The sequence below is a fragment of the Rhinolophus sinicus genome, linkage group LG05 (genome assembly GCF_036562045.2).
Source record: "Rhinolophus sinicus isolate RSC01 linkage group LG05, ASM3656204v1, whole genome shotgun sequence".
Classification (NCBI taxonomy): Eukaryota; Metazoa; Chordata; class Mammalia; order Chiroptera; family Rhinolophidae; genus Rhinolophus; species Rhinolophus sinicus.
Window position 1 is genome coordinate 45916832 of NC_133755.1, and position 27448 is coordinate 45944279.

At 44.3% G+C, this 27448-nt stretch overlaps 1 protein-coding gene across 2 annotated transcripts; it reads left to right on the top strand.

The window, feature by feature from the left end:
- The first annotated feature begins 1236 nt into the window (after nucleotides 1–1236).
- On the top strand, nucleotides 1237–27448 carry SLC1A4 (solute carrier family 1 member 4). 2 transcript variants are annotated; one of them, XM_019718060.2, is made up of 8 exons: nucleotides 1239–2027; nucleotides 12094–12136; nucleotides 13914–13976; nucleotides 15939–16105; nucleotides 20477–20710; nucleotides 21953–22147; nucleotides 22447–22581; nucleotides 24518–27448. In XM_019718060.2, the coding sequence occupies exons 1-8, from the start codon at nucleotides 1501–1503 to the stop codon at nucleotides 24750–24752; spliced, it is 1599 nt and encodes a 532-aa protein (XP_019573619.2). In that variant the 5' UTR covers nucleotides 1239–1500; the 3' UTR covers nucleotides 24753–27448. The 2 variants fall into 2 exon arrangements, with proteins under 2 accessions (XP_074188167.1, XP_019573619.2); XM_074332066.1 differs by lacking the exon at nucleotides 20477–20710 and having other exon boundaries at nucleotides 1237–2027.

Sequence of the window (27448 nt, forward strand, 5' to 3'; positions counted from 1 at the left end):
ATGGTAAATTGCCTTCCTCCTTAATTCAGGTTAGCCACATGTAGAAGATTTCCCTTTCCCAAAACTCTTAAAAGAACAAATCTTTTCAAAAGTAGAATGAGAAAACATAAAAACCTAATAAATGTGACAGTAAAACGACTCTACAGAGGTTTCTCTTGTATTAGCCGTAACCAGATCAAATATTAAATAAAAGTTGAAATAAAAAGGAAATGAATCAAATGTGAACAGTAAGGAACCATTTTTACAGGCTGGGTAAACAACTGTCGTCAGCACCGTTTTCGTGAGACGGGGGATGGAAGAGGTTAAAATCCAGTGGCTTGTATGTTTCAGCTGAGGTTACGTGGTTGAAACGCAATTGGCAGCAGTGGCGTGAGAGCTCCTGTTTCTTCTAGAAGAGTTTTGCCAACGGCTACCCAAGCCATGCTCCTCGGAGTGGCAGTGGCGGGGTCGGGCGCTGGGTTTGGTGCCACCGTGAACCTCGTTTCACTTAGGGGTGTAGCTTTGTCAGAGCCCTTAAAATGCGTGTGATTAAGATTTTCTAATACATCCATCCATCCACCCATCCATGTATTGTCTCAGGGCCAGGGTCTGCGCTGGGCATCCTGGCGTGTTTTATCGCCTGCAACCCCACAGGATTTCATGGGAGGAGGGGATTTTACACAAGAGGAGGACGCGGCAGGAGGACGACCCTGGGCCCCCTCAATGCGCGTGACCCCTTCGCAAGAGAGGCCCGCGAGTTCTCAGGGCGACCGTGGGCGGTGCGGAGCGAAAGCAGCAACCCTGAAGGAAACCCCTCCCCTCCCCCAAACCCCAGGACAAGGAACGCGGCTGCGTTCCACTTTCTCCCCGGCCCTCTGACCCCGAGGGTCCAGACCTCCGCCGTCCCTAGAGGCCCCGGCAGGTGCTAACGAGCCGGAACCGTCCCTCAGGTCGCGCCTCCCCGCGATCGCCCGCAGCCGGGCCCCATCAGAGTGGCCCGGAGGCGGCTGCGGGCGCGGGAATTGGCGGGCTCCACCTGCGCTCCAAGGCCTTGAGCAGCGCCGGGGAGCTGGCCGCCCCTTCCCCGCGTCGGCGGCCTGGAGTGGGACAGTGGGGCGAGCGGCGGCAGCGGCTTCCGGGCGCTGATTGGCCAGAATTGCGGGGGGCGGGACGGCGGGTGTGAAGGGGGCGGGCCCAGGCCGATCGCTTCTTCGCGTCAGCGTCCTCCCTAGTGGCTCCCGCGTTGCATCCATCATCTCCCGCCAGCGGCTGCTGTGGGAAGGCTGGGCGCGGCGCGATCCACTTAGCCCGGGGATCCAGCCGCTCTCCAGCGCCTCTCCCGGCTTTCTCCGCACCTGCTCCTGCGCCTAGGCCCGGAGTTTCCCGTGGGCGGGCTCCCAGAACCCGCGGGGCGCAGCTGGTGGACCTCGCCAGCCACGCCTGAGCCATTCATTGAAAGCCCGGTCTCTTACTAGAGTCCAAGTCCTCCTGCTCCTTCTGCTCCGAGCCGCACGCAGCGCCATGGAAAAGAGCAGCGAAACCAACGGCTACCTAGACAGCGCCCAGGCCGGGCCTGCAGCGGGACCTGGCGCGCCCGGGGCCGCAGCGGGACGCGCTCGGCGGTGCGCCGGCTTTCTGCGGCGCCACGCGCTCGTGCTGTTCACCGTGTCCGGGGTGGTGGCGGGCGCCGGCCTGGGCGCGGCGCTCCGTGGGCTCCGACTTAACCGCACGCAGGTCACCTATTTGGCCTTCCCCGGCGAGATGCTGCTACGCATGCTGCGCATGATCATCCTGCCGCTGGTGGTCTGCAGCCTGGTGTCGGGCGCCGCCTCGCTCGACGCCAGTTCTCTCGGGCGCCTGGGCGGCATCGCCATCGCCTACTTTGGCCTCACCACGCTGGGCGCCTCGGCACTCGCTGTTGCTTTGGCTTTCATCATCAAGCCTGGGTCTGGCGCGCAGACCCTTCAGTCCAGCGACCTGGGGCTGGAGGAGTCGGGCCCCCCTCCAGTCCCCAAAGAGACAGTGGATTCTTTCCTCGACCTAACCAGGTAATGATGCCCCACCTCTCTGAGTGTGCAGTGGAGACGCCAGCCCTCCCATACGCTCCAGTTCGTTCACATTCACACACAACTTCCACATACTCCTGAGTTAATTCTTAGTTGCCTGCTGGTGACCCTTTACCATTTTTTAAAATATCAGAGTAACATCTGGAGTCTTTGCATGCTAACCACACCTTTTCAAACATCAGCGGGGTCGCATCGGACAATATCAAGCAGCAGGGCTACATCCTTTAGCAAGAGCCAGTCCTACCCCTAGGTGTGTGTCTGCGGGTGCTAGGGCAGAGTCAGGCAGTCTTACCTGTACTTTACTCTTTATACTGTCTGGCTACGTTTTAACCATTTCCAGGTATTTTCACTCCATTTTCTCCCCACAGTGCCCGAAAGCTTCTGGGAGCATTGGTTAAATTTTGCCTGTTGAGCCATCCTGGCCAGTAATCTATGGCCTTCTCTGTTTCAGCCCTTTGGCTGGGAGGAAGCTGGTGATTGTTTGAAGAGTTGTCAGTGGACCCAAGAATAAGGAGGCTGGGGTTAGTTGTGTGAGGCCCATTACCCAGACAAGCCTCTCCTAGAGGCTTGGGACAGGATGCTGTCCACCCCATAGTCAGGACCACAGTGGAGTATTGTGAGTTCCAAGGGGTTTTATTTGTGGGCAGGTGTGAGTTCTAGAGGAAAGAGAAAGAAAAGCATCTTCGCTTAGCTTTGCCTGCTCTCTGTGACTCTGAGAAGTTGCTTTTCATCCCTTGAGATGTAGTGTAGTTTCTGTGGATTACCCAAACCAGCCTCTCTTAGTTTCTCCATTAGCCCAGAGTTCACAGATGGGAAAACTGCATCCTGACGGCCTTTACTGACCTGGCCAAGTGCAGCTGAGCAAGGAGCTCAGCTGGCTCCCCCTCCAGGTTTCCAATAATTCTGGATTCGGAGTTTTGGAGAGGTATGTTTTGCCTTGAGTCACTGAGGCAAAACTCCTCATTGCTGAGGCTGTGAAAAACAGCAAATCCTGGGCAAAGTGACCTGACTTCCTGCTGTTTCCATTTCTCCCTCTGGAAAATGTGATGACTGTCTGCCACTTAAGAGAAGAGGGCTCATTTGAAACTGCAACGACAAAAAGTTCAAGGCATTGGAAAAAAGAAAAATTCTGATGAGGCAGTCCAGAAAGTTCTTACCAAAACTTCTTACCAAGAAGGCAGGTGGAGGTGGCCTACTCGGACTTCGATGAAATCACAGCCTTTGTTTAGTGTCTGGCAGCTTGATATTTGGAATCTTTAGAGATCCTTAAAGTTTTGGGACTCACTTTTAGGTGGGTGCTGAAAACGGCCTACTAAGGTTGAGAGCGACTTTGGCTTATTACCTTCAGTATACCTGTCAGCTGTCCCAGGAGGGAAGGCGGTGATGGGGTTAAAGGACTCTTTTGCAGGGATCAGTGGCCCAGGGAAGGAGTGTGGCTGCCCAGCTGTGATGTGCTGATTGTACCCCCATAGGGAGGCTCAGTAGCACTGTTTTATCTCTAAGAGAGGGGCAGTGGCCAACAAACAGGGTGAGGGTGAGGTGAGGGGTTACCTTATTACCACCGGCCCCAGAAGAGATTTCTTATATCCTGATCTTGGCTTTCTAGTTGTAGATCTAAGCCCCTTCAGCTCCTGCTGCTGAAGTGAATGGTGACCCAGCATTATGGCCTAGCAGTCAGTGTAGATGCAGACTTTTCAGTGACTGAGGCTGCAGATACAGGGAAGGATTAAGAGAACCTTTGTCATGGCTTGTTGGGAATAGATAGTGTTCAATAATGTTTCCAGCGGCCAACTTCATTTAACCCAGCCTCTCACGGATAAAGGTGGTGTAGGTGGTATGATCCTATTTTACAACTAAGGAAATTGAGCCATCAAGAGATTAAGTGATTTGCTCAAGGTCACAGAATGGTTTCTCAAAAAAGGGGTTAGAAGAACTGTGGGTCTTGTGCCCCACAGTGCAGGGCTCTCTTTGTACCATTCTCCCATCCCCCAAGTCAACATGCCATAGTAAGGACAGCATGCTGCTTGTCTGTCTCAGAAATGTTTGCTCTGGGCCAAAAGAGGAACCAGGTAAGGGTATGATTGGGTCAGGGCAGATACCCACTTCCTCTAAACAGAGAGGCTGAGCCCCTTGGCTGAAGGAAAGTATGTGTGCAGCTGTTCAGACATGGCTTTCATGTTGGTCTTGAGCCATGTGGAAATACTTCCTGGGTCTGGGGAGTCTCTGGGTAGACAATTTTTAATTGCTTCCTTCAAAGAAACCTCACAGATGTTGATCTTATGTGACTCTTGGTGTGTTCTTTGACAAAGGCAGGGCACAGTCCTTTCTGCCTGTGGGCATGTGAATGAAATGAGACTCTGCCAGGAAACACCTTAGTTATCCAGCCGGCCCTCGCTTGGTAACTGCCCAGAACTTAAACACCTGGAAGGAGTGGGAAAAGTCTCTGATGATTTAGTGTAGTACAGCTGCCACCAAGACTTTGCTAAAGCCCGTGACCTTTCCTGGTGGTGAAATGCCCCAGAACTCTGCCATGATTTCCAATTTGTTTTTTCAGGATGAAACTACAAGTTGGAAAGAAATGAAGCCAATAGATATTCATTATGTCTTTTAGAAAATTCAGAATGCCATGGCTGAGTGGTTTGATTTCCTACCACACAATGGATTAGAAATAACACAGCAGACTAGGGAGTGGGTATGAGATGCTGGCACTAGGAGCAGGGCCTTTGAGAGCTGAGAAGTGACGGTAGGTAGCAGGTGGCAGGTGGCAGAGTCACAGACAGCCTCCTCCTGCACCCAGAGCTTTATGCCTGGGGACTCGGAACAGTACCGGACTCTCAAAACTGGGTGTGATTTGAGCTGTGATTTTTCATCTAAAATAAAATGATTTGGGCACCAAAGAGACAGGAACAGGTTATCAGGACCCCAGTCATTTGTGGAAGTTCTTGGTTCCTAACAATGCTTATTGGTTGTGTGTCCTAGGGCATGTCTGTATCTTCCTGTGCCTTGGCTTTCTCATCTTTATAATGGGGATCATGATAGTATCTACCTCACAGGATTGTTTTGAGAGTTATGAGTTACATCTGTAAGGCTCCTAGAACAGGACTGGCCCAATATATGCTTGCTCTTGTTAAAAATGGAGCAATATTACAAAAGAGTGATTGGGTTTTTCCGGTTCATGTGAACTAATGGGATGACCCATTAGTTATTTTCATATTCTTAAACAATTGAGAGTCAATGGGAAGAAAATGAATGTTTAGGGGAACTCAAGATGACGTGCAGCTAATGTAGTCTCTAGGTATATTGGAACCACGTGGAACCTGGAGAAAAAGTGAACAGTGACTGACTATTTTGCACTAATAGAATCAACACTATGGAAAATTTGGAAAAAGGAGAGAAGTCAAAACTAAATATACAAGAGCCTTCCATTCTGAAATTGGGCAGAAATCCTCACCTGTCGTCACTGACATTCCAATTCCTTTTCTCCCTATGTTACCTGTTTATGGTCTCCAGAGTTTACCTCAGTTTTCTTCAGCTGTGAATGGAAAGGATTGAGGCAACTGGCTTCTAAACATTCATCTGGATGCTAAAATTTATAGTTTTCGAATGGAAAACCAGAGGTGTATCTGCAAAGGGAGCAGGTAGGAAGAGGTCCTGGGCCACGGCTCTACCTGCCTTGGCAGCCAGAAGAATGGCCTTGGGCTGCTGTCTTTTGCAGAAGCATAGCGGTGCTGCCCTGTGTCTGGTAAGCACAACTGAGATTTTGCCTATTGCCTGATTTTCTTGGCTTTGTTGTTTTTTCTTGTGCGCATTTTCTCAACAGTGGACAGTGCTATGAGCCTTTCCCTTCATCAAGGGAGGCGTGAGGGACTTACTTTCCTTCCCAAGGATTAGTGTGAATATGATGCCTGTCAAGCTGCAAAGAACACATTAATAGGTGCAAAGAAACCTGTCGGAGGCTGGGATCTAATGTTACCGTTTCCCCGAAAATAAGACCTAGCTGGACCATCAGCTCTAATGCATCTTTTGGAGCAAAAATTAATATAAGACCTGGTATGATATGATATGATATGATATGATATGATATGATATGATATGAGACCGGGTCTTATATTACCGTAAAATGAGACTGGGTCTTATATTACCGTAAAATAAGACTGGGTCTTATATTAATTTTTGCTCCAAAAGACACATTGGAGCTGATGGTCCGGCTAGGGCTTATTTTCGGGAAACACAGTAGCCCCTATAGAACAGTCAAAAGAGTGAATAGTGAATAATTTCTTTTACACGGTGGCCATGGCAGCTTGTTTGGCCTATGCCTATGTCTTCCTTTTCTATGGGCAAGATGAAGACTTAGCCAATCTAACAAGGATCCAAATTAATGGAGGTTTCTCAGCCTAACTAGTCATTACAGGGAAAAAAATGACAGCTTGTAATTAAAAAAAAACCAAAAAGGTTTTACCACAACACGATTCCTTCTACCACCCAGAGAATACCTGAATCATTCAGAGGCTAAAAGGAACATACACCCAGGGAGGCCTGATGGGCTGTGATTAAGAGCGGGCACTACCCGGGTGTGAGTCCAGCTCTCCCACTCACTGGCTATATAGATAAGTCATTTAACCTCTCTCTACCTCAGTTTCCTTATCTGTAAAATGAGGCTAAAAATAGTATCAACTACCTAGACTTGTGATGAGGAATAAACGAGTTAATATTTGAGTGTCTTGCTCATAATATTCTAATGTGTCCCAGCCTCTCAGAGGCAGCTGGGGGCTACTTGATACAGAGAATGGGTTCTGTTCTTAGCCTTATTTCCTTAAAAGTCCCCACTCCAGGGGCCTGGCACCTTTCCAGCTGGAATCTAAAACTGGAGTGGGCCTTAAAAAGAGGGGAGTTTCTTCCCCTGTCCCCCACTGTCACCACAGTGTGAACCCCCCACCCCCCCAGCGCTTCCATAGCAAGATCAGAAGGAGCACATCCCTGTTAACTGACTCTGTAACAATAAACACCGGGGATAATAAATATCAGGTGTACATACTGTGAGCCGTATCCTGTTCTGAAGAGTCTTTGAAATTTTCATAAATTCAGTAAAGAATTTTTGAACTTAAATAAAAGGAAATACTTCTGGAAAAAAAAAATATACCTAAGCAAAAGTAAATTGTTTTACATTCTTCTCATATAGAACAGCGAAATGCATACCACCCTTGACAATAGGATCAGAAGAATAAATAGTACCAGATGTATAACGAAGGAACGTTTGAAAGTTTTTCATCGTGTAAGCTGCATGAGTCTATACAGTACCACTAACCCAAATTCTACTGTCACCAGGTCAGCCCCTGCTCATACCAGTTTTTCTATTTGTCTTAAGTAATGTATCCAGAGATTCCTATAGCACTGGAAAGGCATGTCCATTCATTTGCTTCCAATTTGGTCTGACCTGGGTCTCTGGATTTAGTAATATGGTCTTGGCATTTTTGCAAATGTTTTTGACTTTGACCCACTATAAGAAATACATTTGAAATTATGGCATCTACATATATGCACCCCTACCCCACATACACAACCCAAAACACGACTTCCGTAAAATATTTTAAATGTGATACTCATACATGCTGATCTTTTCCATTCTGTCCAATGTATTACATCTTTTATAAAATGCTGGTTAGAGAAGTATATTTAATTTCATGGCTTACTAATGTTTCAGACATTTTGGTCTAATGTATATCTGGTATTATGTACTTCAAGTAAATTTCTCAAGATCAAATAACAGAAAAAGGAAATATTTGAGAATATGAGGAGTTGGGGAAAATGCCTGAAGACAGCTCTGGGGACCAGAACCGCTTACATGAGGAGCAGGCGCATTCAGGAGTAAGACACATCCAGAGTTCACAGCAGCATCTATGTTTAAAAGCCACGGGAGAGAGGGCTGAGAGGAGTGCAGGGAGAAGAACAAAGATGGAGGACTGACAATACCTGACTATAAGACTTACAATAAAGCTACAGTAATCAAAACAGTGAGGTACTGGCAAAATAATAGACAAATAGATCAATGGAACAGAGTAGAGAGCAAGAATCAGACCCCCCCCCTAAATATAGTTAACTAATTTTTGACAAAGGAGTAAAGCAATATAATGGCAGAAAGATGATCTTTTCAACAAATGGTACCAAAAGAGCTGGCTGTCCACGTTGGAAAGAAAAAAAAAAAAAAAGACTCTAGACACAGACCTTGCATCCTTCATAAAAAATAACTAAAAATGGATGACAGATCTAAATGTAAAATGCAAAACTCCCAGAAGATAAAAGGAGAAAAAACTTGGTGACTTTGGGTATGCCAATGACTTTTTAGTTATTACAATACCAAACGCACAGTCTGTCAAATGTTTTGCTTTACTCCCAAAGCCTCAGCTCCTTGCCTCTTGGTGCAGGCAGAAGGGGACTGCTCCTGCTCCTGCTCCGTGACAACCAGAGGGACCAAGGAAAAGCAGTGTGGTTTTGTGGATGCATGAGCTTCAGCTCACTGCCCCCAGGCAATCCCTTCCCAGGGATTAATATCTGAGAGCAGAGCTATACGAGCTAAAGAAAGTTCAGTCATCTCAAGTAAATTCTTGTATGTACTTTTGTGGTTGTAAAATCTCCTTGGCAGTTAGTACTATATCTTTTTTAAAACTTTTAAAGCAATTTTGAGATATGATTTGCATACAATAAGAGGCACTCATTTTAGGTGTACAGGTCAATGAGTTTTAACAAAAAGATAACTCATTTGATCATCCCCACAGTTCAGATACTGAACATTTCTGTCACCCATGACCCTTCTCAGCAATCCCCACTCTCCACCCCTGGCTCCAGGCAGTTTTGGATAAAAAGTTTCACTTTCTATCACTATGGATTTGCTTTTACTAGCGTTTCATATCAATGGAATCAGTCAGCATGTACTTGTTTTTGTCTGGCTTCTTTTGCTCAGCACAATATTCCTGAGATTATTTGGTTTGCGTGTTATCAGTAGTTGATTCCTTTTTATTGCCCAGTAGGAGTCTATCGTGTGGACTTATCATTATCTGTTTGTTCATCTGTTGATGGACATTTGAGTTTTGGGCTATTATGAAGAAGGCTGTTATACATACCAATCCTTATTGCGGACATATCTTTTCATTTCTCTTGGGTAAATATCCAGAAATCAAATTTCTGAGTCATATGGTAAGTGTATGTTTAACTTTATAAGAAACTGCCAGAACATATTGTGTTCTTCTCAGAAAGTTGATTTCTTTTTTGTTTGGCAGGAGTTGCTGCTTTACCTCTAGTATTGTCTATTTCTCTCTGTTCGCATTGGATTTTGTAGACTAGATACTGTAGACTGGCTGAACATAGGTCAGTATGTCAGTGGCTATTTGGTCTACAATTGGGTTAAGGTCAGGGTCCATTCTGGATGAGACAGCTCATGCTAAAGAGACCAGGCAGGCCAGAGGGAAGGGTTTAAACAAATAGTGTGTGCTCTTTGGAAGAGAGTGTTTCAAGGCTGTGGGAAAGGCTGTGTTTGCACCAGTTGAGAAAACTGCTAATTCCTGAAGGATGCAGGTACTTGCAGGGGAAATTGTTCCCTGTGGGGAAGATGGAGGCCTTCCAACCCAGCTCATCCCTTAATTTCCCTGCCCTCTTAGGGAGAGAACCCAGTGGCCAGCTCAGTCTGGGAACTATTGAGAGTTGACTTTTGGTGGTTGTAGAAAAGGGAAACCTGGGCTCAGGACCTATTTCTGCTTCTAATATAGCAAATGGAAATGAAATACCAAACCTACCCCACAAATTTGAAATATGTAAGAGAGGTGCTTTGTAATGGAATAATAGGCAAATTTAAGTTGCTGTTCATCTAGATACTGAAGAATAGCCAATACACATTACTAGTCTGTTTCTACCTTTTTTGTTAAATACATATGCTTGTGATAGAACTCAAATTTCTGATTACCATTTTGTAACGGTTAATTCAACTGATGATCACATTTTGTCTGCTAAAATACAGGCATGTACTTGCTGGAATTCTCTAAATATGTTAAAAGCAATTCTTGTTTCATAGACAAGTAGGTTTGGAAAATGCCATGTTGCGGTCTCTACATGCTGGCTGTTTTGTGGTAGCACCCTGAGTGTAAAGAACTCATTTTTTCATCTCATTAATTAACCCTGTTGCCTGGTGTATTAGTTATCTATTGCTGTTCAACAAATTACCAACAATTTAGCAGCTTAAAGTCACACATATTAGTTATCTCACAGTATCTGTGGGGTCAGGAATCCTGTCATGACTTAGCTGAGTCCTCTGTTTCAGAATCTCTTACAAGGACACATCTAGGGTCTCATCCTAAGGCTTGACTGAGGAAGGAGTCATTTGTGAGGTCACATGGTTGTTGCCAGAATTCAAGTCCTTGAAGTTTAGACTGGGATCCTCAGTTCCTAGTTGGCTATTGGCCAGAGGCTGCCCTTAGTTTCTTGCCATATGGGCTTTTCCAACATGGCAGCTTGTTTCATCAAACATGCAAGCCCAGAAGGCAGTCAAGAGAGTCTTCTAGCAAGAGGGAAGCCACAATTTTATGTAACCAAATCACAAAAGTGACATCCCATCACCTTTGTTCTATTCTGTTGGCTAGAAGCAAATCATAGTCCCCACCCACATTCAAGGGGAGGTTATGACACAAAGGTGTGGCTTCCGTGAGGCTGTCTTAGATTCTTCCTGCCACGCTGGGTTGCAGTTAGACCTGCCTACCTCTGAAACTAAACACACTATAAATAATTGCCTAGAGATTCTAGTGCTAGGTGAACAACTCAACCACAGAAATAAAAATTAGTGCAGGTGTTTGGCACAAATTGAAAAGGATGATGCAGAGTCGTTTACTCTTCTAGACTTATTCTTTTAGGAAATGGGTAGAACTAATGGACTGTCAGTGGGATTTTCCCAGGATCCTGCACAGAGCCTGACCCAAAGGAGACCCTCAGTAAAAACTGTTTGCATGAATATACTTTAGTTTCAAACTATAGCTTAACTTGGTCAGCTCTATTGCCATGCTTTTGTAACAAATATTTTATAATATATTTTACCCTGAGACAAAATCCATAAATAGAAATTACTTCCACATAGAATTTCAAAATATCAATATGATATATAGCTGTAATATAAAAGACAAAAAGAAGATAAATTTATAATAAAAATAATGTGCTTCAATATATAAATGGTCTAAAACAAAGTGGTGAGGTGCTTGCTTTTGAATTTAGATTCACCATTCATGACACAGCTTTAAATACAAGCTGATACTTGATACTGGTGTATGCAGTTAAGGACCCAAACCCTACAATTTGTCATTGGTGATATGATTTTTTCCAGAAAGATGAACAGTTGTTGAAAACATTGTGAACAAAACAAAAAAATAATCATCCCACATTTTACACAATAGTTTTATTCCTAGAAAATTCAGTATATGATCAAATTATGCAAAAACTAGCTTGTTGTGGAGTTAGTTTAGGCTCAGGTAATTATAATGAGGTTTTTATCTACAGGTGTGTCATACAGGATTTTGGAAAGCATGAGGGTCTTGAGACCATTTATTGTACAGGACTTTGTTGCACTTAGCAGAACAAATGGTTGAGACCTGGCACTTTCTCCTACACATACTTTCTCAATTCTAGGAATGCCCCCCAATTATTGAGACAACAAAAACACTATGGATTTCACTAGTGGGCAGCACCACTCCTCATTGAAAAGCACTCCAATAGGGCTTAACCTTTTGGGGAAAGGAAATTGATACAGTTATTCTGGTATGGTTGGACACAGTTACGCTTAAATATCAAGGAGTACCATGTGGGAAGGAGGTAAAAATCAGTGCCTTCAAGTATCTATTGTGGCCCAGCAGCCGGCATGGTTGGATGTTTGCATGAAGCAGAAGACTGAAATAATTGCAGGAGGAGGAGAGAGAGGGAACACTGTATGTTAGGTTGTCAAAAATGGGCATCCTAAAATGGACATTTTAAATGCTGAATTTTAAGAATACTGACGAAATGCTTTTGTTTCCAACAGAAACCTGTTTCCCTCAAATCTTGTGGTTGCAGCTTTTCGAACGGTAAATCTCAATGCTTTGCTAAAAATATGAAACTTTGATGGGGTGGGGAAGATGTGAATTACTGCTATAGAATTAGGTAAGATGGAATAGGAAGGGATAGTGTTGTTAATAAAACTTGGTAACACTGGTCTAAAGTTGTATAGAGAGGCTCCTGGAATGAAAACAAACAAAACAAAAAACACCATGTTTCTAAAATATCTCACTAGTTCCAATATCTTTTCACAATCACCTGAGAAATACCATCAAATTACATTTTGGAGCGCTCTTAAATATTTTAGAATTTTAAAAAATACACTTTTATGGGGTTTTTTCTGAATATAAAGGTTAAATACATGCTCATTTGCAAAAACAATAAAGTACAAAATAGTGGAAGAAAATAAAAATCACCCATAACCACTACCTACAGCTACCTATGGACATTTTGGTGTACGTGCTTGAGATGTGTTTTTTTCTATGCATGTCCATACATTTTAAAAATAATGATACTACATATATTGTTTGTATGTGCACATACTACACATGTTGTTTTGTGATCTGCTCTTCTTTAAGGCAGTGAAGGGTAGTCATTTTCTCATGTTGGTAAATATCCTTTTGCATAATGTTATTTGCAAAAAATGTTTTTGTTTTGTTTTGTTATTTCCACGGTATGAGCATACATAATTTTACTCCATCAGTTTCACGTTGGTGGACATTCAGATTGTTTCTAGTTTTTCCCTAATTTTACCAGTGCTGCAAGTAATGTCCCTGTGGCCATGCTTTACACAGAGTAGGACTATAAAGGTCTAGACTAGGTGGACTCATCTGATTGCCCTTTTCAAGCAAACAGTTTTCTGTTTCTATTTACAACTTCTCTCTTAGAAGAAAAAAAAAGAAATCTGCATATAAGCACAGCTGTGGCTTGAGTATATAATGTGAAGTAGCAGAGAAATAAAAGGTTTATGTCATGGAAGCCGTGGGGTGAGTTTTGCTTCTCCTGCCACCCTTGATCACAGGCCTGCTGAACACCTGTGCTTGTCTGAAAGCTTGATAAATCAAAGCTAGAGTGATCAGAGCTCCTCAAAGCTTTCGACAGTTCAGAAGTCAGGTGTCCTCAGGAAAGGTCAGGAAGGTGTGTCAACCAATCCCACTTGATAGTGTCCAATGCCACAGGGAGACACCTGTGTGTGTTGTGCAGCAGTATGTGAAGTCAAGTGTAGGGCCAAAGCTGGAGAGAGCTTTCACCTCTGGGAAGTGGGTCTCCCTGCAGACTCAGCCAGAAAATGCCGTCTGGCCTGTCATCCTTTGGCGAGTGGAGGCTTAAGGCAGATTAGAAACATGCTGAAAAGTAGTCATGTTCAAATAAGTTCTGAAACAAAGTGGAGCATAAGTAAATGAATGAAAATAAATGACATTGAAAAGTGAACTTCGGCATTATGGAATTAATAACCAAGGTTCTCCAAATAATATGAACTGTCAGCTGTTTGAAATATCCAACCATCAGCTTGAAATTGGGCAGACCTCCTCCTCCAAACCACTGTCCAAAGGACATCAGGAAATCCTCCCTGTTTCCTTGGGTTCCTAAATAACCCAGAGGCCTCTTGGAGTGCATGTTGCCTGGGCCTGAAGTTGCTTTTGTACAGTTCTGAGAGGCCCTTGTCAGGCCAACCACATGAGGAATGCCCAGAACACTCGGAGTGAATACTGACGGAGTAGCAAGAGGCCCAACAGAGCTCTTGGTTCCACTGGGTCCATCTTCTCCTGTGAACTGACAGTGGGTTTTTTTTTCTCTTGCTCACAGTATGCAACTGATTATAGAGAGGTGATCCACAACACGAGCACTGGAAACGTGACCCGTGAAAAGGTAAAGCTCTTTATAAAGTCAGTGTGACAGATACTCACAAAGCAAATCATGCTTCTTAATTGAAGGAGCATACACAATGCTGTAAACGTTGGGGGGGACTGTGTGAAGCACACAGGCTGGGTTTGCTCCTTTGGTTATATACCAACATCGCTGAAGACCAGCGTCCGTAGCTGTGGAATACTTAGCGATGGATCCTTTCACCAAATTGGAACTAACATCCCCTTTTCCCAAAAATATTTTATAACTCTCCTTCTGCTATCCTGAAATATAATTAATAGGTGATTTAACCTACCCCTCCATATAGAAATTGTCTTAGGGGCTTAACTTACTCTAGTCATCATTTATTCACACATTTTTTGTTTTTTGTTTTTGAGTACCTATTGTTTGCCAGACACTGGGCTAGGTCCCAGCCTTCATGATAGAACTGGAAAGGACAGGGAGCCTTAAGGGTTTTTCCAGCCCCAGAACTGTCATGGGAAGAAGGAGGAATGAGGCTCTTTCCTCAACCCCAAACATACACCTCCCCAAGGCTGAGAGGCTCTGGGTGCTATCAGCCTTTCTTTGAAGGAAACATTCCACTTTAAAAAAAATAGTTGAAAACTACTAATTTAGTCCAATTCACTTCATCGTGAAGATGAAGAACTTGAAATTCAGAAAAGTTATTTGATATCAGAGCTGGGACTAGAACTATGGTGAAAATGCTCTTTCTGTTTTTCACCATGCTGACATATGGTTCCTGTTGAGAATTTCATAATGTTTTTTGATGGAATAAAATTGTCTGTCTAATACACGCTTGCAGTAGTGAGATTCAGCATCACTGGAAAAAATAAAGAACACATTATGTGAGGTCTGACAATTAAGTTTGCAGACTTGTTGCAACGATGTTGCTAACCCTTTTTTGAGATCAGAAGGATTATTCATTATAAATTTGTGCCAACTGGACAGTTAACCAAGTTTATTATTTGCAAGTGCTGAAAAGGCTGCATGAAAATGTTAGACGACCTGAACTTTTTGCCAACAATTCATGGCTCTTGCATCACGACAATGTACCAGCTCACAAGGCACTGTCTGTGAGGGAGTTTTTAGCCAGTAAACAAATAACCGTATTGGAACACCCTCCCTACTCAACTGCGCTGGCCCCAAATGACTTCTTTCTTTACCTGAAGAGAAAGGAAATATTGAAAGGAAGACATTTTGATGACATTCAGGACATCAAGCATAATATGACAAGAGCTCTGATGGCCATTGCAGAAAAAGAGTTCCAAAATTGCTTTGAAGGGTGGACTAGGCGCTGGCATCAGTGCATAGCTTCCCAAGGGGAGTACTTTGAAGGTGACCGTAGTGATATTCAGCAATGAGGTATGTAGCACTTTTTCTAGGATGAGTTCACGAACTTAATTGTCCGACCTCATAGCTACACATTTTAACTCAGTGATTTAGAAACAAATATCCTGAAAATATCCATGTTGATCCTGAAAAATCTTTTCTGAAATCTGTCAGCAAAGAGGCCATCATAACAGCCTAGCAACAAAGAATTTGTTGACATTTAGGAGACAAAGTTATAATCATTGACCCTTGATCTGAAGGCATTTTTCATCAACCAGCTCTTCTTTTAAAAGCAACCCTTTGAAGTGTGATTGCCCAACCTCTACTCGAATAATATCCAGTGACAGGGAGCTCACTACTTTCCGCTTCAACCTATGCCAGTTTTGAACAGCTTTTAGAGTTAACAACTAGGTGGAATTTTTGTTTGTTGACCTTCCATATCCTTAGACTCCATCTCCCCTTGATTTTCCTATTGCTTGATTTGTGAAACTGCTGCAGATTAAAGGAAACACATGTACAAACCTTTTCTCATTCTGGGCAGAGTGTTGCAGTCTGGTGGAGACCCCAAGCAAATGCATCTTTAGTTCTCACTCATCTGTTGTAAACTTAGACCCTCTGTCCTTTCTGATCCTACAGATCCCCATTGGCACTGAGATCGAAGGGATGAACATTTTAGGATTGGTCCTTTTTGCCCTGGTGTTAGGAGTGGCCCTAAAGAAACTAGGCTCTGAAGGAGAAGAGCTCATTCGTTTCTTCAATGCCTTCAATGAGGCAACGATGGTGCTGGTGTCATGGATTATGTGGTGAGTGTCCCCTGCCACCTACTCTCCCTCTTATTTCTCCTGCCATCCAGAAAAGAACTTGACTCTGTTCTAGGTCACCCCTGTGGGGCCACCTGGCCCAGGGCTCTGATTGTGGTTGATGTACCACAGGTCGGTCCTGGTACAGGGGGTGATGGAGGTGGAGGCCGTTCCTCCTCTTGTCCAGGCGTGTAGCATAATTATAATACCAGGTACTTCCTCAGCACCCACAGGGACTCCTTACAGTTCTGTCGTCGGTGATCTGTTTATGGGTTCTAACCATCGTCCTATATCATATGAGATGCCCATATCACCTTGTGGGACAATGAATTCTGTAAGTTTGCTGTCTGCTCCGTCAAGTAACACTCATTTATCTTAAAACAACAGACTTCAAGCTTCAAAGGGGCCCCTTACTCTAGTGTTTCACAACTTGGAGGACAGATCCATTTCACCCCACGCATCTATAAACTTAGAATGATCTCTTTTTTTAACATAAATATTTCTTTATATAATATCAATGAAAGTGGACTTGTTTAATAAAAATTGTTAGATTAATTTTTGGCAAAAAGGTAAAAATTGGACCCGATCCCTTAAAGTAACTTCTCAGAAATTATACCAATTTCAGTGGCAATCCCTCATAAGCTTTACTCTGTTTTACTCAAGACAAATTTCTGTGGGTTTTAGCTTCCACCCATTCGTTGTTGAGAAATTGGTTTATCCTTTTCACACGCAAAGAATTTTCCTAATGTCAACTCTTAAATATTCCAGAACTTTCTCTCTCAGATGGCATTGGGGTGGCAGCTAGACTAATTTTAGGAGAGAAGCTTGGAATTTGGTAGGAACGTTTGAAATTGAGTGGGAGGCCAAGTCCAGAGCCCCCACTGGTGTTTATTTTGCTCAAACAAATTTTCTTGCTCAACCGAACATTCCAGAGTCTGACTCTTGTTATAAACATGACACTTCATATGACTGTTGTTGTTCTGGGGAGACAAATAATTGCAGAAAGGAAAAACTGTTTTCATCACAGGTTAAGTTCTTTTCCTGGTTTATTTTTTTAGTCTAAAGTCCTCCCAAAGCTTGGATTAAAGGAAACTCTGTGCAGGAAAGAGCTGTTCTATGTGAAGGCACTTGTTTTCAATCTGGAAACTGATTTACAGTCCTTTCTTCAATGTGATGTACTAGTTACATAAGCAGGTATTCGGTAAGGCAGCCCCTGCTGTCTAACTGCAGTGCGAGATCTGTGGCCCAGAAAGTGCGTCTCACACAGAATTGGGGTTTAATATGCCTTAACTGGTTAAAGGATCTCAACCAGGTGTGGGAGGGAACTTCAGCAGTAGCTCTTTCTGCTTTCTTTCTGTCACTAACTACCTACTCCAACATCAGAGCACCTGCCTCACCTGCATTATTCACAGAAATAACTTCTCAGTGGATTGAATAGAGAGCCAGCAAACTTTATAGGCAGTAGGGTCGCTATGGCAACTATTCCACTCTGCCATTGCAGGACAAAAGAAACCATAGATAATTTGTAATCAAATGGGTGTGGCTGTGTTCCAGTAAAACTCATAGTGCCAACCCGTGCATTAAACTATCTGGGGAGGAAGGAAAAAGAAGGAAAGAGTCCTCTAAAAGTATTAGGAAAAAAATATAGGGGTAGGGAAAGTCCTCCTAAACAAAATACAAAAAGTAAAAGTCATAAAAAGCTGCTAAACTTGACAATATCAAAATATAAAATGTTTGCATGCAAAAGATACCTTAATAAAGTTAAAAGACAAGAAACTTATAGGAAAAAAATTGATACATATTTGAATATAGTATGTATGCGTGTACACACACACACACACACACACAATCTCTAAGTGTTAGTATCCAAAGGACTGGTACCAGTTCACAAACTGTTTTGTCTGTCTTCAGTGAGATTTATAGGGAAAATGAGAATAAGTATTTAAAAACTTTTATCGCAATTTCATATTGCTGCACCATCCAAGCACATGATCATTTTTCTAATATTTAATTTGTGTTGTCTTTTATAAGAATATTGGTCCATCACCAACTGGATAGAAATCTACCAGTCTTTCACAAATGATAGTTTGAGAAGCACTAATATAGAGTTCTGATGATTAAAATTTAAAAAAAAGGCTGAATAAACCATTAGAAAATTGACAAAGTATGTGAGCAGGCAGTTTATAGAAGAAGAAACATGAACGACCAATAAACATTTTAAGGGATGCCCAACTTATTAGAAATCAGGGAAACAAAAAGTTTGGTTTCATCAGGCATTGGTAAGAGTGAGCATAGTTTCTCAACAGCAGCACTATTGACATTTTGGACTGGATCATTCTTTGTTGTGGGTGGGGGGGGGCTGTCTTGTGCACTGCAGGATGTGTAGCCGTGTCTTTGCCCTCCAATCCACTAGATGCCAGTTGCACCCCTCCCCAAAGTTGTGACAACCAAAACTGTCTCCAGACATTGCCAAATATCCCCTGGGGGCAAAATTATGCGTGAATGAGAACCACTGGTACAGGGAAAGGACAGCTGGTGGGAATGTGAATTGGAACAGCCACTTTGGGAAACCATTGGTTGGTATCTACTAAAATGTAAAATATGCACACCCCGGAACTCAGCAGCTCCACTTCTTGGTGTCTCTTACCTAGAGAATATAGGCATGTGGGCACAAAGAGACCTATTTGCAGCATTATTTTTAATGATGAAAATCTGGGGACAATTTAAATGTCCATCAGCAGGGCAATAGCAAAATAATCTATGATATTTCAGTTCTGAGGATGATATTTAAAAATAATGAGGTAAAGGTAGAAATAGCCAAATGTCCACTGACGAATGAATAAACAAAATGCGGCATATACATACAATGGAATATTATTCAGCCAAAAGAAGGAATGAAATTCTGACACATGATACAACATGGATGCCTAAAGACATTATGCTAAGTGAAATAAGCCAGACACAAAAGGATAAATATTGTATGACTCCATTTATTAGAAGTACATCCAGTAGTCAAATTCACAGAGACAGACAGTGGAACAGTGGTTGCCGGGACAGGAGAGAGGGGAATGGGAGTTATTGTCTAATGAACACAAAATTTTGGTTTGGGAGGATGAAAAAGTTCTGGAGATGGATGGTGGTGATGGCTGCACAACAGTGTGAATGTACTTTATGCCTCTAAACTGTATTCTTAAGCATGGTTAAAATGGTAAATTTTATATTATGCCTACGAGTATTTACCACAATTAAAAAAACAGAATGATGTAGAGGTCTATGTATTGATATGAAAAGACCTCAAAGACACAATGCAGGGTTTAAAGTAAACATAGAGTTAAATATATACCTACGTATCTAAATGCATAGGAGGTAGGAATGGTTATTTGGGGGGATGGGGCAGGGGGGGCGGGGAGTCCTGGCTTAAGGGTTGTGCCCAGAGAGGATTTGGGCCTAATCTATCATGTTTTAATTTTTTGAAAGGAGAATGTATTCATGTGTTACTATGGGATTTTAAATTAATAATATTGCTTAGACTATCTCTGGAAAGAAAACTCAAGAAACCAGTAACATTGGCTTTTTCCAAGGAAGGAGACTGGGTGCTTGGGGGACAGAGGTGGAAGGGAGACTTTATACTATTCATGTTTTTGTACCCTTTGAAATTTGAACTATGTGACATTATGAACTATATAATTAAAATTTACCCAAAAAGTCAATGGTTATAAAATTCTTCCTCAATTTATATTAAATTCGAAACAACTGACTTTTGTTCTTTGTAGCTCCCATCGTTTATTCCTTCCCTTCCTTTTTCCCATCCCCCATTTAAAAAAATCTTCACGCGCCAAGAGTGTTTCCAAAGAGTCATTGTTAATGATTTTTTCCCACGGTATCATGTTTTCCAAACCACAAAGAATTTTAAACTTCACAAAAGTCCCAGCTTTGTCTCAGTTCCGTATCACAGCAATTCTACTAAATAGGTGTTAGTCTTTTGTGTTTCTAAGTTCTCAGAACAAGCCTAAGCAAAGTCAGCAGTCAAGCTACAGTCCCAGAGGCCGTAATCTTGGTGAGTTCCTTGCCTTTCCATCTGGGAGCCCATATGGTTGGTAGCATCCATCTGCCAAGAACATACTTCATCCAGGGAGGAAGTAGTCTGAGTTCTGGTCCTGACTCCATTACACGCAGTGATATAGCGTGTTAATTTTACTCAGTTTCATGGCCTGTGAAATGGGCTCATCCCTTTCTGTTCCTCAGGGTCATCTGAGGGAGAAATGAAGATCACCTAGTTGAAAGTGCCTGTGTTCTGTATCAGGAAGGGCCTACACCTCCCAGCACCTTCATCACGTCACTCTCACTGACAAGTACCCTGTGCTCATGCCCTAGGTATGTACCTGTGGGCATCACGTTCCTGGTTGGAAGCAAGATTGTGGAAATGAAGGACATCATCGTGCTGGTGACCAGCCTTGGGAAATATATCTTCACATCTATATTGGGCCATTTTATTCATGGAGGAATTGTCCTGCCACTTATATATTTTGTTTTTACACGAAAAAACCCATTCAGGTTCCTCCTGGGCCTCCTCACACCGTTTGCAACAGCATTTGCCACCTGCTCTAGGTGAGTGGGTTTCGGGTGCCCTGTGGCTGCCCTGAACCGAGTTAATATGGAACCAGGTGAGCCCAGTGGCAGATGCACAACTGGCATCTTGACATTTGAATTCTTTGAAAACTCTAAATTGATCTCATCTGATTTCTTTGTACTACCAGTTCCACAGCTCTTTCTTACAGAAGCAAATTTCTGGGATTGCCCATATGAGGAATTGCCTCATTCCTTCTCCTTCTGGCTCATTATTCAGCCCATAGGAACTGTGGGTCCTCACCCTAATTAATAAGGCCTTTGCCTGAGTAAAAGAAGGCAGCCACTTCACTCACAACTCACTGCAGGGAAGTTTCTAGAATCACACATACCCAATTCTCCCTCTGGATGTGTGAATTAGAAAATAAGACCATGGCATCATGGTGAGGGATGTGTGCTCAGCTCTCTAGGAGGCCACAGTATTGTAGGATTATGTAAGTTAGCGCAAAAGATACACCTTGTAGTTACTGGAAATCCTTTTTAAAAAGAAAAAAAAAAGGGGCTTTCCAAACACTTTCAAGGAAAACTTTCAAAGGATGGCAGCACATCGTTTCATACTCACATTTAGTTTTTGCGTCTCTACTGCACGTTTCCTCCCATCCTGAAGTACTATTTATATAACAAAGTGATGGTGGTACGAGAATCAGGGAGGTAAGTTTCTCTGACTTAGATAGAAACAAACCTACTTCTCAGCTGTGTCGGCCACCCTCTGCAAAGCCTGCAGAGGCAGCTGCAGAGAGCAGATCTTGTTTTTTTCTAGTCTATGAACAGAGTTACTCTTTCTAAACTCTCGGAGCCATTTCTACTTTTTGGCCTACAAGGAAAAAAAGAAAAATCCTAGTTTGTCTTGTACTTTGAGGGTGTGAGGGCGGAGGACGTTCAAGAAAGGAGATGCACATGTGGAGTCGATAGTTCTTTGTTCTCTTGAGAACATTTTACAGCAGGAAGCAATGTGTGGTTCCTGAGAAATTTGAAAGCAGGTGTATCCAGGTAAATAAGAGGTAAATCTAGGGAATCAGATTTTGAATTCTTTGGGAGGTGACAACCACCACCACCCCATCCCCGCATTGTGATAGGAACTTTGAAACAATGCTGATTCTCTTATTTCATGAGAGAAAGCCAGAAACTAGTACGGTGCTCATTGCTCTGTTCCGGGGTCTGAGCTGAGTAATATGTTACCCTTGGAAAGACTGTTCTCAGGGCTGGTTGCTTTTCCATTTCTAGCTCAGCAACCCTTCCCTCTATGATGAAGTGCATTGAAGAAAACAATGGTGTCGACAAGAGGATCAGCAGGTTCATTCTCCCCATCGGAGCCACCGTGAACATGGACGGAGCAGCCATCTTCCAGTGTGTGGCTGCGGTGTTCATTGCCCAGCTCAACAACGTAGAGCTGAAAGCAGGACAGATTTTTACCATTCTGTAAGTTCATGTTTTTTCCTTCATCTGTAGGCCTAGGCAACACTTCAGGTATATCCTGATTTCCTTTGAAAAAAACCTCATAAATACCACTCTCATCATGACTCGGGTGTCTCATTTATGAAATGAGGATAGTGTGACTTCATTATTTGAAGAGAGTGGATTATCTCTCACGGGCTCATCTGGCAGAATCTAAGATTGTGTGGTTTTCAGTTTCCAAGCCATGGCTGCCATGTTGTGCATTTCTCTGTGACCACTCCATGCTCTGTGTTAATGGCTGCCCCTACTGTGCCATCCCCTAGAGTGACGGCCACAGCATCCAGTGTTGGAGCAGCAGGCGTGCCAGCTGGAGGGGTCCTCACCATCGCCATTATCTTGGAGGCCATTGGGCTGCCCACTCATGACCTCTCCCTGATCCTGGCTGTGGACTGGATTGTGTAAGTAGCAAATCCCAAGGGCATTGAGCAAAGGAGAGTCTGTATTGAGTCCTCAGGAGCGTGGCACTCTGTTGGGCCTGGGGCATGCAAACATCCTCCCTGCCTGGTGGAGCCCACAGCTGTGCTGGCAAGACAACATTTAGAGCTAGGAAAAATTAAACAACAGGAGTGTCAAAGGCCCATGAATCACCATGGAATGTCATTATAGACAACTTGCTGAGAGCATTCAGGAAAGCATGCGGCCAAGGCTCAGGCTGGGCCCCCAGCACAGGCCCAAGGGGGTATAAACGTCTGTGGAGATTATGGCTGCATAGGAGTCGTAGCCATTGGAGCAGTGAACCTTCAAGAATGATTGTCCTTGGCCTGGAAAGTCCAAAGAGTGATTTCTGTGAGGGGAGAGAAGAGGAACTCAGCGAATGTGAGTGTCTTGGCTTCGGCTCAGGGGAGGATTAGGAAGGAGGTATGATGGAGACTGCCATCACCAGCGTTCCTGAAAAGGCTGAACAGTTTCTAAGTGTTGATTCATGAGGTGCATGATAACATTTTCAGATATAAACAATACCTGTTTATAGGGAAGGTCAGCTGAGGCACTAGTGTTGGACAGTAGAGCATACGGATAAGAAAATGTGCCCTGGAGCCCAGGGACCTGGACTACCTGTGTGCTAGGACTGTTCTGTGCCTTGTCTGCTCACCTGTGAAATGGGGAGAATAATAGAACCTACACCAGAGTTGTGGTGGAGATTAAATGCGTTCACACATGCACAGCACACAGAAGAGTGCCAGGCACATGGGAAAGCATTCAGTAAGCATGCGGGAACGACGGCACTGCTGGCCAGGCCAGCCAGAGCCCGGCATGGCAAAACCTAAACACTGGGGCCTGGCGCTGAGCTCATGCTCTGCCCACTGTGGTGGGGAATTGGTGGTTTCCAACCTTTTTTCTTAAGCCCTGGAACCTGAAAGGGCTTCTCGGAATCCTACAGCTCCTCAGAGCAACGAGAGTGAAATGTGCAGCAGAGACCTACACTGTCCAGACATCATCAGGGGGGACTCCATCCCTGAGCTGGTGAGCAGGACAGGACCCAAGCCGAGGGTCACACGCCCATGTCCTTCCTCGTCCCCATGGGGAAGGCAGGCATCTCAGAGGTGCTCAACCAGGAATAGGAAAGTAGGGCACCAGGGGGGCTGCCCAGTGGAGACCTGAAGTCACGTGAGCCCTCCTTGGGGCCTCTGATTCCACAGCCCTCAGCTTCTGCGGTTCCCTCGGGCAATTTCACATTTTCCCCCATCTCTTCAAAATGGGCACAATACTTCCTCCGAGCTCCAGGGACAAAGGATGGTTATTGGGCTCATCTATGGGGAGACAAGCTTCCCGAAAGAGAGCTATTTTCTGTGAGGTGGTGTTGCCAATGGCCATGAAATGCATATGAAGATTACTATTCAGTAGAGATGCAGTGTTGAGATGAGAAAAAGAAGGGAAGCCCCCACAGTATGACAGTGAGTGGAAGAAAACCTGGACACAAAACCATATCTACACTATCATCCCAGTTATACGTGATTTTTATATGCTGGTGTCTCTTACACACAAAAAACTTGCATAGAAAGAAGACCGGAAGGAAACAGATCAAAATGTTTAGTATTGATTCACTTAGAGTTGTGAAGTGTAGGTGGGTGACTTCTGTTCTTTATACTTCCTTTTCCCCCCCAAGTTTTCTACAGTAAGGATCTATGACTTTTATAAGAGTGAAAAAATATTGAAAGAAAATCCATTTAGAGGAAAGTGAGGCCTTATGCCCTTAGTAGCATGCTCTCTGGGAAACAGCAGGGCCCCTCAGGGTCACAGCTTCTCCGCAAAGGTTCAGCGTCCTGTGACGGGACTGTCTCCCGGTAACTCCAAGCAGCATCGGCTATAATGCTTGCCTTGTTCTTTTCCCACCAGGGACCGTACCACCACCGTGGTGAACGTGGAAGGGGACGCCCTGGGTGCGGGCATTCTTCACTACCTGAATCAGAAGGCAATGAAGAAGGGGGAGCAGGAACTGAGCGAGGTGAAAGTGGAAGCCATCCCCAACTGCAAGTCGGAGGAGGAGACGTCACCTCTGGTGACGCACCAGAACCCCGCTGGCCCTGCGGCCAGCGCCCCAGAACTGGAATCCAAGGAGTCAGTTCTGTGATGGGGCTTCAGGCTTGCCTGCCAATGGTGGTTTCCCAACACTGACACTGAGCACTGCTCTCACTGACTTTAGCCTCCCGGGCAATACTTTGGCCCCATCACCGGTGTGAGGATCACTTCTTCGCACAGGCATTGGGCTTCCCAGTGGGAGCTGCTTACGGAGGACCAGGACACTGACATTTAGCTTGATCCACATGCAGGTGCAACTGTGCGTGCACCAGGCTCTGTTTGAAACATGCCCTTGAGCTGCCAGGCTCTGGGAAATAACAGGCTCACAGGGGCCTGGTGGTTAAAGTTTGGAAAAATGCAGATGTATCCTCATTGCACCTCGTCAGCCACTCTACACTGAGTGCTTTCCCGGAAAACCCAGGGGGCTTGCAGTCATCTGTCACATTGCCTTGTGAGCTGTAGTCATTGGAAAAAATTCCCAAATTCTTAGCCTTGGCTGGAATTCGCTGAGCTGGGACTCTAGATGTTAGAGCTTGTGCTACAACTAGGTGTGGCTGACTTCTGGTTCACTGGCTGCTGGTGGGCTGCAGGCACGGCACCTTGTCATCTTAGAAGTACTCCCGATGGCATTAGCACTGCTGGTGCTCTGGTCAGTGGTATTAAGGAAATAATTTAAATTCTGAGGTCAAAGAAAGAGGGGTAGTCTAGAGTGCAGCGGGAAGGGAAGCAACCTAATTAGGACAGGACACATACACAATTGGCCCCATTCTCATCCCAGATTTGGGTAGGTTTTCCGCACCGTGACTTGGGCTTCTGACAACACTATAGCTTTATCCCCATCTACTCTGATTTGAGAACAGGCCAGAGTGGAGCCTCTTCTCTGGAGAGGTGTGATGTGGTCATCACATTCAGGACCCTGGTTGATTTATCAATCTCTTTTAATTCAACTACACCCTCCCTAAAATGCTGCTTTCTGGCAAAAGAAAAAAGAAAAAAAAGAAAAAAGAAAATGCACACACAAAAAACCCCACAAATCTACCCAGTAACTGGGTTGGGCTGCCCCCATTCCCAGGTCCCCCGATGCCCTAGCTTTGGCTGATTTCCAGGGGCTTGGTTGCCTTTCCTGCCAGTATATCATAGTTTAACATTATAAGCCAAACGTCCACATTCCTCCAGATACCTGCTGATTGGTTTAAATCAAGACGAGGGGGCTGTATGGAGAAGACCGGAGTTGCCCGTGACAGGAAGACCTTGAAGGCACAAGACTGCTGTGTCACTGTGGCTGTTGGTGTGTATTTGAGGTGTGACCTGCAGCAAGTGCTGGGGCTTCACTTTACCCCATTTGTAAAATGGGGCTGATGTCACCTGCCTCTTTCCTACCTCAGCGGGATTTGGTGAGGCAAACGGAGTGAATCCATGAATACGATCATTTCACTTCTTGGATATCGAGTACTAACACCCCTATGCTTTTATTTTTTAATAACACCCCTATGTGGAGAAAGACACCACTTCCTCCACATAGGCCTGAATCTCCTGGTGAAGACAGTGCTTTGTTCTCTATGTGCGTTAGCCACTTTCATCGTACCACTTGCTTTCTTTGTAGTTATTTGATAGTATCAAAGGCAGCCTCTTCCCAACTCCTTCAAATGTTCATCAATGAACCATCCCATCTCCCATCGCATTTCCGGGTACCTGACTCCTCTGTGACTCCGAGGTACAGGCACTGTGTCTGCTGCCCCACAGCGGGCCATCAAAGCTCCCAAACTTTCCATCTCATTCATTCCCTTGTTTGCCCTGTTGCTGTGGTTTTGCCATCACCCAGGCCCTAGAGAATGGGAACACACCATTATGCTGTATGTCCCATTGCGATGAGAATGGGTGGACAGGACAGAAACAGTCAAGCTCCTTCATTTTAAAATTAGGGGCCTGCACCTGAGTGAAAGGGGTGGGGAAGAGCCGTGGGGCACAGAGCTGACCAGCCAGTGCGAAGGCCCAACTCCCTCCGAACTCTGTACCAGCAAAGTCACTCCCTTCTCCTGTGAAGCCAGGAGTGACCGTGAACTGAGCTGAGAAATGCCTGGAATCCTTTACCCTCTGGCTAGAGCTTGTTGCTAATACCCTTCTGTTTTCAAAAGGGAAACAATCACATTGTTTGATTCCAAACTGTAAATGAGCATTCACTGTTTTTCAGGCTTTAGTATACATCACCTTTCCCGCTTCCACATACATGTGGCTGTATATGCACTTGCCTACACTGTGTGTGTATGTATATTGTTTTAGCTCCAATCAAAGCAAGTTTGAGTTTGGATAGACATGACCACACTATAAGCCGTGTGTCTTTGGCATCCTGATTTTCCTGTTTCTAGTGGTGAAGTTCACAAAACGTGGAAATGAGAGCTGGACAGTTAGACCCAGTGCCTGCACATCCTCTATCCTGGTGCTGGAAGTACATCCAGGAGAGAGCTGTGACCTGGAGAAGGATTCTTCCGTATAACACCCTGATGGTGGTCTCTCCCCTTCCCGTGGGAGGGAGAAGGTGCTGTTTTCTTCCTGTTTCTCAATCCACCAATGGAATCAGACCAGGAGTGACCCAGTTGGGGAAAATCCCACTTTCACATTGTCTGAAGCTGTCCCCTCACTCTTCTAACACGTCGTAAAAACTGTTCAAATACTGTTCATCTCTGTTTTGTATGCGTGACATTTGCCTTAAACATAGCAGTCCTCCAAAATACAGTATTTCTACTAGGA

What these genes read in the sequence shown, in the direction of transcription:
- SLC1A4 (XM_019718060.2), top strand. Translation starts at nt 1,501, where the DNA reads ATGGAAAAGAGCAGCGAAACCAACGGCTACCTAGACAGCGCCCAGGCC. An exon ending in TGGTTGCAGCTTTTCGAACG is followed by an intron (nt 12,137 to 13,913) that starts GTAAATCTCAAT and finishes TCTTGCTCACAG; the next exon opens with TATGCAACTGATTATAGAGA. An exon ending in GAAACGTGACCCGTGAAAAG is followed by an intron (nt 13,977 to 15,938) that starts GTAAAGCTCTTT and finishes CTGATCCTACAG; the next exon opens with ATCCCCATTGGCACTGAGAT.